The sequence below is a fragment of the Anneissia japonica genome, unplaced genomic scaffold (assembly GCF_011630105.1).
Source record: "Anneissia japonica isolate Jap-2015-1 unplaced genomic scaffold, ASM1163010v1 scaffold287690_len26547_cov170, whole genome shotgun sequence".
NCBI classification, from domain to species: Eukaryota; Metazoa; Echinodermata; class Crinoidea; order Comatulida; family Comatulidae; genus Anneissia; species Anneissia japonica.
The window spans coordinates 1-12279 of NW_022725696.1; the positions used below are offsets into that span (position 1 = coordinate 1).

Sequence of the window (12279 nt, forward strand, 5' to 3'; positions counted from 1 at the left end):
GGAAAAAGAAAAGAATTCTAGACCTAACTTTTAAGGACCCGTGAGCTGATTTTTATTTTTTCTTTTTTTTTTTTTTAAAGACATATATATATGTATTAAAAGACATTTCAGAAGTCAGGAAAGCTCATCTCCCGCCATCTAGAAAAAAATATCTTTGGAGTTCATTGATTAATTGAATCATTTTCAAGGGGGAGGGGGCTTGAATTTTGAAGAATTTTAACGTCATTAAAAGACACCACAGAAGTCGGGAAAGCTCATTTCCCGGCACCTAGGAATCAAAATTTTCCCGGGGAAGAACCACAGGATCTCCCCCCCAACCCTTTCTTTTTGGGATTTATCGATTCATGGAAAAACTACGTATGCAACTTACTCAATCTTTTTTATGTATGTATACACACATAAGGCCTATTTACTGTATTAATAATGGGAAAAAATTATCTGACCGTTTTCAAGAGTGGAAAACCTAGAATTTTGAAGAACTTAATTACTTTTAAGTTCTTCAAAATTCAAGGTGTTCCAGTCTTGAAAATTATTATAATGAATCAATGAACCCAGAGAAAGGGAGGTTCGAGTTCTTCCCGGGAAAATGTTGATTTCTAAATGGTGAACAATGAGATTTCCCGACTTCTGAAGTATTTTTTAATGACTTTAATTAAAAAGACACCTCAGAAGTCGAGAAAGCTCATTTCCCGCCTTCTAGGAATCAAATTTTTCCTGGGGAAGAACCCCCGGACCCCCCTTTCTTTTTGGGATTCATCGCTTCATGGAAAATTCGTATGCAACTACTCATTTTTTTTTTTTTAATGTTATATATGTATACACACATAAGCCCTATTTACTGTAATAACAATGGGGAAAAATTACCTGACCGTTTTCAAGATGGGAAAACCTTGAATTTTGAAGAACTTAAAAGTAATTAAAGACACGTCAGAAGTCGGAAAGCTCATTTCCCGCCATCTAGATATCGAAATTTTCTCGAAGGAGGAATGTTGACCCCCACCACCTAGATTTGATTCCATATCTGCATGATTCATATTCCCATTCATCTTATAAGCAGTGGCGTAACAGGCGGGGGCAGGTGGGCAGACTGTCCCCCCCTGACGGTTTTTACCGGGCTGACCAAGTCGTCATACCGGGCTAGGTAAGAAGAGAAAAGAAAGAGTGAAGAGGGAGGGAAAGAGAAAGAGAAAGAAGGGAAAAGAAAAAGAGAAGAGAAAAATAAAGACAAGAATAAAAAGAAAGATATAATGAACAGGTATCACAATACCTCGGCCTGTAAACCCTTCTCCACTTCAAAAAGTGTCCATAGCGCATTATTGATCTAAGCCGCCAGATATTCTCCGCAGTGGCGTAACCTCCGGGGGACAAGGGGAAAATATTCATCTGTGGAAAATCTTTCCCTTTTTCACCCGGGAAAGTGCCTGAAAACCTCAAATTTTAAATCGCATAATTTGTTGAGGTAGGCCAATTTCCCCCAAAAATTTGGACATTTTAGGAGTTTTGATCAATTCCGCCGAAATTAGAATTAAAAAAAACAAAAATTTTTCGCGCGCATTTTTTAATGTTGAAGCTTGTGCTTACTCTCCCTTGCCTTCAAGTTATAACACATAGTCCCCAACTCAAGAAAGAAAATTTAAGATAGATCGTTTTACCTAAAAGAGGGGCCTCAATGTGTAATGATGTTGAAAGAATATGTTTGTAATAAATAAAGCCATTAGGAATATGCTTATATTGAGTTTAAAAAAACGAGTGTGGCCATATATAACATAAGAGCATTTCTTGTTGAGGTAGCCCAATTTCCTCTAAAAATTGCACATTTTAGGGAGTTTTGATCAATTCCGACGAATTTAGAATTAAAAAAACACAAATTTTTCGCGCGCATTTTTTAATGTTAAAGCTTGTGCTTGCACCCCTTTTGCCTTCGAAGTTATAACACATAGTCCCAAACTCAAGAAAGAAAATTTAAGATAGATCGTTTTACCTAAAAGAAGGGCCTCAATGTGTAATGATGGTGAAAGAATAGGCCTATGATTGTAATAAATAAAACCACGATGAAAATGCTTATATTTAGTTTTCAAACACACGTACGTGTGTGGCCTATATTAATAATAAAATAAGCCCTATGTCGTATTGTTTTCTATATGGGGGTGGGGGTGGGTATCACACCAAGTCATAAATTACTAACCGGGAAAATTATTACCTTTGCCGCCCCGCCCGACCCAAGACCCCTGTTACGCGCCTGCTTATAAGTGGGGCCCCCAGTTTGAAAAACGTTCCGCCGGCCCTGTTAAACAACCAGTCTGCCAAAGTTATTGGTGTGAATTTAGGAACATTATTCAATAATTTTGAATAACTTAGCTCTCCTTGAAATCTGCAAGTACAACACATTTTGCAACAAGCACATTCATCGACCGACTGTGAGTGAATACACGGCTGCCGTCGTCGTGCTTTATTACACAGGCAGACACGACCAATGTACGTTTTATTCCCAAAATAGTAGGATTTATTCTCGTTATATTTCACATTTGGCATACACAATCGTAGAGAAAAGATGACGTTACATTCATAAACATGTAACATTCATAAACATGTAACAATGGTTTTTGTAAATTTAAATCACGCTCAACTTTACACACAAAGCGTGTACGAGACGTTTTAGTAAAGGCTATTTTCTTAAATTACTGTGTAAATCGCCTATCTTCGTGCGTTTGTTTTGGTTCGAATACCCTTAGCTGAACAGCGTCGATCGCCAATTAATTCTATTCACAAACAAGACGATCTCTGAGAGCTTCATTCAAATATGCTCCGAACTCACAATGTTCTGTTAATCGTCGTAACTCTGCAAGATAAGTGCTAATTACTGATTCACTCTCTCTATCACGCTTATGAAAACGCAACCGCTCGGCAATTACTAGTGGTTTTGGGGCTAAATGTTTCCTCAACATTTCCACTGGCAGCTACGGCTTGGTACTCGGTTTATCCGGTGCAATCAAATTTTTAAGTAGGTCATAGGTTTTAGGTCTATAAACTCAGGAATGCAGGTACTTTCCTTTCCTGTATGTTGTTAGCCTAAAAAGATTGTTCTAACCATTCCACGTAAGTAAGCCAACTCTCGCTGGTATCGTCGAATGGATCGATTCTGCCTATCAGTGCATTCGCCATTTTTACTATGTTGTGCTACAAAACTTTACATGAGTTGCCCACACAGATGGTGTATATTGACAATATGTGTATGTTTTGTATCGCGCAAATCAGTGATGATTAACTCAGTGTTTAATAAATAAGTGGATTTACGTAGATCCTCGTCGCCAGTTGTAGTGTATTCGCTCGGATAGAGCAGTCCAACAAGACATTATTGTAACTCAACCATTTTAATACAACAAAACGTATGCCCGCCGGTTCGCATATAATTAGCTCCGCGCGTATTGTACTAATTAGCATATAACATAAACAATAATAGTAGCAAGCCTATACTCAAATATGCTACACTCCTCACCCTATAAACTTGCATGTGCAAAACTCTTAAACATCAATAACAGTAACATCAAATTTCATCTAAAATGATAACCTATCTGGAGATTTACGCATGCGCAGTGGATAGCGGCGTTCAGGTTTGTCAGGACTTGCTACATTAGAACAATCAGTAGATTCCGTAGGGGATACGTATGTACGTGTCTCATTAAGAAGAGGGGGTTCTATAAGTGGTGGGGGCGCGTTAAGAATGACAAAATATTCTCTGTATCTACTGGAACCGAGCCACATAGCTTGTATTCCACTATTTGCATTCACACCTGGGCTGTGTATATATTGCCTTGGTTTGGCTCTGTAATCATTAGTGGCCGTGGGACTATAGTTTGGGCCTTACCTAAGCTGGTCGAACGTCTTGTTTGGGTCTATACCCTAGCTGCACTGATAGCCTATAAAGGCTATTGTTTATTAACCATGACAACCTTGCCTCAACATGGAATAACCCCTATTATATTAATCCAGTTGTTAACTTGATATACATCCTTTGGGAAATAACACATAACCTATACTGGAGGTTTCTAGGATTTAATGACGGCGCTGGAATCAACCAGTGAAAATATGCAAACACATCTTGGTTACCCGGATGCGACTATAGTTTAAAATAGTCTATATAAGATAGTTTATTCTCGTTTATAGTATACATATAAATATATCCATCGGAGTACATAGGCCTACTTCCACCCTGTACCTGAATAACGAATAATATACGCAGGGCATTGGCGACTTCATTATTTTCTCTTATTGTATCACAGATAGTCTGTTGGTAAGTAGACCACGTTAAAGTACCCTCAGTATTGCATACGGCGAATGTTGTATGCTATCATTATTTTCTGTGGTATGTATGCTTAGCATAATTTAAAGAGTTACAACACTAGTCGAAACCTGGGGCCTTCCTCTTTAAAGCAATACACAAAATTGGCTTGCTATTGGGTTTTTTTGTGATCGTTTGGTACTAAGGTACTCAGAGATGTATCCTTTTTCAAAAACACAGGTAAAAACGTAGACAGAGGCACGCAGATAAAGATTGTATAAAGCACCCCCTCTTCTGCATTCGCCCCTGGAATCTATGTAAGGAGACAAAAGAATTTATTTAAATGAGAACGAACATGGTCTTCCAAATACACGGGGCGCCAAGCGACACACTACCTGTTCTGTCATACAAAACCATGTATATAAGGGACCATTTTTTTTTGTAAAATACTAAAGTTATTCTGTCTTTACAAAACATATATTGTAAAAGACAAAACCATGTTTGTCTGTACAAAACATGTTTTGTAATAGACAAAACCATGTTTGTCTGTACAAAACAAGTTTTGTAAAAAGACAAAACGATATTTGTACAAAACGTGTTTAAAGTTTTGTAATAGACAAAACATGTTTTGTAATAGACAAAACCATGTTTGTCCGTACAAAACATGTTTTGTAAATACAAAACCATGTTTGTCAGTACAAAACATTTTTTGTAAAAGACCAAACTATGTTTGTCCATGGTTTTTCTGTACAAAACATGTTTTGTAAAGACAAAACCATGTTTGTCTGTACAAAACATGTTTTGTAAAAACAAAACCAGTTTGTCTATACAAAACATGTTTTGTTATAGACAAAACATGTTTTGTAAAGACAAAACCATGTTCGTCTGTACAAAACATGTTTTTGTAAAAGACAAAAACCATGTTTGCCTGTAAAGGCAAAACCATGTTTGTTAAGACAAAAACCGTGTTTGTTTGTACAAAACATGTTTTGTAAATGACAAAACCATGTTTGTCAATACAAAACATGTTTTGTGAAGACAAAACCATGTTTGTCTATACAAAACATGTTTTGTGAGGACAAAATCTTGTTTGTGTGTACAAAACATGGTTTGTAAATGACAAAACCATGTTTGTCTATACAAAACATGTTTTTTTTATAGACAAAACCATGTTTGTATATACAAAACATGTTTTGTAAAAGACAAAACCATGTTTGACTTTTACAAAACGTGTTTTGTAAGTTCGGCTTTGGGGCGCCAAACGACACACTATCTTTTTCGTCATGTTTGTAGGGGACAGACATGGTTTTTTTCTCTTACAAAACACGTTTTGTAAAAGACAAACATGGTTTTGTCGTTCACTCAAACACAAAACATGTTTTGTCGCTTACGAAACACGTTTTGTAAAAGACAAAAATGGTTTTGTCTTTTACAAAACATGTTTTGTAAAAGACAAAACATGTTCCGTATATTCATGAGGGTTTTGTATATTCATGAAGGTTCCGTATATTCATGAGGGGGAAGAGTCAATTAAACGTGTGATTGAGATAGTGAAGAAATGTGAATCTTCCACACCCCGCCGCGTTGCCCATCACAAGAGATAATTAGTTTGGCATGGTATGGTGTAGCTACCAAAATATAGGCTAGCATTATTGACCAATATGAGCTTGGCCACCTATACGAGGCCTATACTAGGATTATCACCCCTAGGATAAGCTAGGTGGGATTCATGCTAAGTAGCTAGTACTATAGGAAGGTAGAGTGGGGAACCAGGCCCGTAACCGGGGGGGGGGGGGGTTTATGGTTCGGGAGAACCCTCCTTTTCTAGCAAACCTCCCTCATTTCTGGCAAACCCCCCTCTTCAGATTTCCCAAATAAGTCCTCCAACCCACCTGGTGCACTGCAACCCTCCTTTTCTAACAAACCTCATCTTTATAGACTGTAGCAACTTTTAATACAAGTTTCAAGATGGAACTCTTATTTACTCTGTATTATTTTATATATATTGTAATTATTTATATTTTTATTTATATATTTATTTATATATTTGTTTGTATATTTATTTATATATTAATATTTATATATATATATATATATATTTATATATTTATTTGTATATGTATTTATATATATTTATATATTTATATATATTTATATGTTTATATATTTATTTATTTATATAATTATTTAAATTTTTGTTTATATAATGTTTGTATATTTATTTGTATATATATATATATATATATATACATGATTTATATATATTACTATGTTCATACATTTATTTATATATATATATATATATTTATTTATATATTTATATATACACAAATATTAATATATTGATTAATATATTTATTTTTATATATTTATCCAAAAGTGTATGTAATGCGCATGACTGGACTATACAGACAAAGCTCCCCGGCAGGGTTGCCATTTGGCCTTTTTGACGGCCAGATTCCTCAAATCTGGCCTTATGAAAAATTGCCTGGCCGTAACGTTTGAAAAGTCACGGCCAAACTATATTTGGCCGAATTTTACATTTTTTTTTCAATATAGGCCTAATATAACGTAGATTTGTTTTGGATATGTTGTTTTTGTTAGCTTAAATTCTATATTTGATTCAATCGTGTACCTTTGTTTGTATTTGCACTAAACACTTAATCTATGTTCCCCCTTTAGCCGAATTGACGTAAGAGGGTTTATTTTAAAAATAACAGTTACATTTAATAATGTAAATTGTTTAGATGAAATATATACATTTTGTATGAAGTTTATCCTCGTTTAAGCTTTATGAAGACAGTTCAATGCAAGTTTGTACCATTTACTGTGACGTGTGTCTTTGTATATGTTCCATCCTAGTGGACGTTCTATCTCTTTTGGATTTCTTTTGAATATAAATTAAGTACTGTACTTTAATTAAATTATTGCCCACTTGAATTATATAGCCCTAGGTGCTGCAGTGTTCTTTATACAGAGCGTCATATATCAAATGCTCGATGTGATCATTCGCGTCCGATGGCACCTCCAATTTCAAGCAATTGTGTTGCAGAGACTTCGAAGTTACCCTGGAGTTAGCTGGTTGCATATGAGAATGAAGAAGATAATTCTGATAGCAACATTGATTTATTGCTTTAAGTGCTGCGACAATAACATTCAGATGCGAAAACGTTTAGATAAAAAGTATTGATTAAATATTAAATAGTGTTGTTTTAACGCCAGTTTGTGTTACCTAACTATGTCACTTAATTCATTTTAATTAAAGAGAGCCACGGATTTGACAATAACAGGCCCTTAAAATTTTTGCTATAGATCGACTACAATGTACCTTAATATTTAATTCATTTATATCAAATTTAGATCAAACTTAATAATGTGATTTTAAATAGCGGGTTTATTTGTGGGGGGGGGGGGGGGGGTGAGAAAACAAGAAAGAATTGATCGCCCAAACGCATCAGGTTATTCGGGAGAAAACAAAAATTTCCTCTAAGATGGTGTTATCTTGATCGGATCCACTTTCGCCCCCTCCCCTCCCCTTTTTCGCCCCCGGCATCTCTGGATTCGCCCCTGAATTGGCCTACATGCCAGCAACTAAACATAGGCTCTTTAACACGTTGGCTGCCAGCGACGAGTATACTCGCCCACATGGTGTTACTGAGGGCGCCGGGAACGAGTATACTCCTCAAAATCGGGAGAACATTCTAGCGTTTATAACTTCTTTATTATACATTGTAGAACCACAGATTTAACGGCTGGTTGTTCGGGGAAGATACACCTTGACGATAACGTACAAATGACATATGTATGTTTGTTGTATTATGTTGCCGGTAGTACACTCGTGCGGTACAAGTGGGGGCGCCCTTTGAACATATACCAACCCATGCAAAAATCGGACGAGATAACTCGCACTTGGCATAGTCAGTAAAAAGTTCTATCACAGTGCCATCGACGAGTATACTCGCCCCCTAATTTTTTCCCGCCAATTTATTAGACACTTCATTTTGATGATATATGACTGGATAAAATTTCAAAAAAGTATGTTTGTACATGTAAACTTGTTTTGGCACACGGGAAGGAACCTTAAAAAAAAGGTCTGGCAGCCAACGACTATAAGGAAATATATTGTTTACAGTACCTGCAACAAGGTGCTAAACAATAGTGGTTATTGAAAAGGATCACATAATAATGCTGACCATCCTTTCTTGTGATTATTAAAATTGGTGAACAGTACGTAGAGGCCTACATTGTTCTCCTTTTGTGCTTTTAATTTCATATCAAAATACATAATTATTACTACTTTACTGTACATTAAAAAAAAAACAGGAATATATGCAGTCAGCATTATTCCACAACCTTGTATACTAGGATGTCATCATACACACTAGCATATATTATACTATGGCCAGTCTTACATGTAGTCTTAATCTATGCGATTTGAAAATATTTTGACAGAACATCCTTAGATTCTAACCAAACCAGTTTCAAACTCTATTACATTCAGAGCAGAAAGTGTTGTCCTTACGTTTCCAGGCAGTGGTTCTTGCAGGCTTAGCCTAGACCATGCCCTACAGTGTATCTACTGTAAATAAATGTAGCAGCACATACAGGTCTATGTGTTGAATATTAGCCCAGGTTCTAGATAGTGTAGCAGAACGTTTAATGTTGTAACAGCGATTGCAAGATTGTAATAAATTTCAAATTAGGATGAGTTTTTTGGGGGTGAGATAGCCAGAGGCCTGCATATATCTTAATTAGGCAAACGTCGTTGGTTGGGGGTGCGTACCTTTGGTCTGAAGGGTCATTGGTCCGAAGGCCCATTGGTCCGAAGGGTCTTTGGTCCGAAGGCCCATTGGTCCGAAGGCCCGTTGGTCTGAAGGTCCATTGGTCTGAAGGCACGTTGGTCCGAATTAGTGACCCTTTTTTCCAGGAATGCAGATAATACGGCAATAAAACAATTCCTTACAATTTATGGGGTAAATTAAGAAAGCTCACTTTCTCAGTATTCAAAATAATTTCCCTAACAACATATCAGCCAAGTAAAAAATTACTAGTTTCTTGCCACCTCCCACATCCATTTTCGCTGTTTAATCATTATATATATATAAGAGACAGACTATGATACGAATCATATCTAGTGCTTCTTTTATTTGCTTTTATGCACTTGTCAATTGTAGTCTCCCCCCCCCCGGACCCGGGCCTAACGGGGACTTAGCCGGGGATGAAATTTCCAAAACGGTTACATGCATGTAAAAGTCCCGGCTACCTCCCGGCAATGCGGGGCACCATTTTAACGTACATCCCCGGCCACTTAACGCCGTACACACCCGATACTGTGGCTACTCTAACATGTAAAATTCCCGGGCCTTTCGAGGCTTGTTACATCTACGGGTAAATTGTAGGTACGTCCCGGCCCTACGGGGACAAAACTATCCCCGGCACAGTCCCGCCTAGTGCCCCGCTATGGGCCGGGTCGCGGGAGGCCGAGACTGCAACTGACAAGTGCAATAATGTGCTGTGGCGGTACTACAGGATGGCGGTACTACAAAACACGTTTTGTAAAAGACAAACCATCTTTGTCTTTTACAAAACGTGTTTTGTAAGCGACAAAACATGTTTTGTGTTTGAGTGAACGACAAAACCAAGTTTGTCTTTTACAAAACGTGTATAGACAAACATGGTTTTGTCATTTACAAAACATGTTTTGTACAGACAAACATGGTTTTGTCTTCACAAACATGGTTTTGTCTTTACAAAACATGTTTTGTACAGACAAACGTGGTTTTGTCTTTACAAAACATGTTTTGTACAGACAAACATGGTTTTGTCTTTTACAAAACATGTTTTCTACAGACAATCATGGTTTTGTCTATTACAAAACATTGTTTATACAGACTAGACAAACATGGTTTTATCTTTTACAAAATATGTTTTGTAAAGACAGAATAATTTTCGTATTACAAAACATGATTTGTCCCGAGAAACATGTTTTTGTATGACAGAACAGGTAGTGTGTCGTTTGGCGCCCCGTATCAAATTATATCTTAACATTTCAGTTATTTATGGGGCCGAAGATTACTACCAATATGTCAGACGATCAGGTACGCGTTATGTTATGGATGGTTCCACGCAGTCTTGCAACGGCAGTTCTGAGGTCCATGTCTAATCTTGACAACGTCAAACTTATCAACGAGCCATTCGTCTGCGCGGCGTCTCTAGGCCCTGATCGCGTGACAAGTTGGAATGATGAAGCCATCAAAATCCTCGACAAGACCCTGGAGTCTTTGGCTGGAGACGCTAGTGACCATAAGCAGTACACTTTCAGTTGGGTGAAAGAATCTCTGTTAGAAGCTCCTTATACAGGAAAGGATGTGGTATTTTGTAAAGACACTTCGGCTTCTCTTGTAGGAAAACTTAATTGTATTCCAAAAGGCTATCGTCACACATTCATCATACGTCACCCAAACAAGGTTTACAAGTCATGGAAAGATGTTGTGACAAAATTAGCAGCGGGTGAACAGGAATCCCTAGGTCTAGACACCATGTTGAAAATGTCTGGCGCTGAGGGATATGGTTACGAAGAGCATTATAGATTATATGAGCATGTTATATCGATGGGGATTGAAACTGATCCTGTTATCATTGACGCAGACGACCTACAAACCAACCCCGAAGGAACGCTTCGAAAGTACTGCGAGGCTGTCGGTATCAAATACTCTGACAAACTTTTGTCGTGGGCAGCCAATCAAGATGCAGCCGAGGATTGGTCGATGGCCGAACTTCAGCTAAAGGGTCACAAGATGGTGGGTACATACACAGCAGCGTTTGAGAGTGTAGGCTTCAAAAAAGCCGACAACATGGACCCACCAGCCCGCTCCGAGCTTTCAGATGATATATTGAAATGCGTGGATTATGCAATGCCTTTCTACGAGAAAATGCTTGCTAAAAAAATTATCTCCATAGATAATAGTACCCATCGTGTACGGATTTCCTGCACTTAATAAATTAAGTGTTTCATGTTATGTGTTATGTATCCAAAATAGTACTATCATATTATGAATATTCATGTTTGCCATTATGAAAGCATTATATTGATAAAAATGCGTTTGTATCAATAAATAGTGAAACTGAAACGTTAATGATTAATATACAAACAATGATCATGCATGACATATCGTTTTAATGAGGCATATAACCTAAGCTAGAATACAAAGTAATTTCATTTTTTATAGATATTTAAATACTATGTTTTATTCTGGCTGGAATTTTTTTTTTATCAAGCAGTTTTTCATTAATTGTAAAAAAAAATCCAAAATTGTATAAAATTTATCTTTGAAGAATTGTTATTTCACTTTGTGTTATTTTCAATATGTACAATATTACATTTGCTTTCAAATAATTATGTGTCTGAATAGTCCTACAGTAAAAAAATAGTAGAATCTATCAATTTTGAAACGCGCCCGTTGTAAATGGCTTGTCAAAAGGTTATCTACATTGTACTTTGAAAATATATAATGCGATTTTACGGCCGTAAGGAGAGCCTCGGGACGCATTTGTGATCTTCAAATAGATAGACTTTTATAATTGTAAAATATTAGTAGAATCTATCAATTTTGAAACGCGCCCGTTGTAAATGGCTTGTCAAAAGGTTATCTACATTGTACTTTGAAAATATATAATGCGATTTTTCGGCCGTAAGGAGAGCCTCGGGACCCATTTGTGATCTTCAAATAGATAGACTTTTATAATTGTAACTATTAATGTACTAAAATGATATGCGTTTCCTCGTGCCAAATAAGGTCAAAGGCAACAAAACTAAACCGTTAAAAGCATGTTATTGAAATGTGATTGTTTCAGAGCTTCTTAAATTAAAGGTATCTAATTAGCTAACTCGTTGTTTAGCATAAGCGTTATTACTTGATGACGTGGGACACGGCAAAACTTGTCGTTCATAAGTTTCTTTTAGGTAAAACGATCTATCTTAAATTTTCTTTCTTGAGTTT

The 12279-nt window shown here is 36.7% G+C and overlaps 1 protein-coding gene across 2 annotated transcripts; it reads left to right on the forward strand.

Moving 5' to 3' along the window:
* The first annotated feature begins 3070 nt into the window (after nt 1-3070).
* LOC117112852 (branched-chain-amino-acid aminotransferase-like protein 2) lies at nt 3071-11688 on the forward strand. Of its 2 annotated transcripts, none has more exons than XM_033256046.1 (2): nt 3071-3096; nt 10333-11688. In XM_033256046.1, the coding sequence occupies exon 2, from the start codon at nt 10339-10341 to the stop codon at nt 11275-11277; it is 939 nt and encodes a 312-aa protein (XP_033111937.1). In that variant the 5' UTR covers nt 3071-3096; nt 10333-10338; the 3' UTR covers nt 11278-11688. The 2 variants fall into 2 exon arrangements, with proteins under 2 accessions (XP_033111937.1, XP_033111936.1); XM_033256045.1 differs by lacking the exon at nt 3071-3096 and adding an exon at nt 4199-4291.
* Nucleotides 11689-12279: the final 591 nt, after the last annotated feature.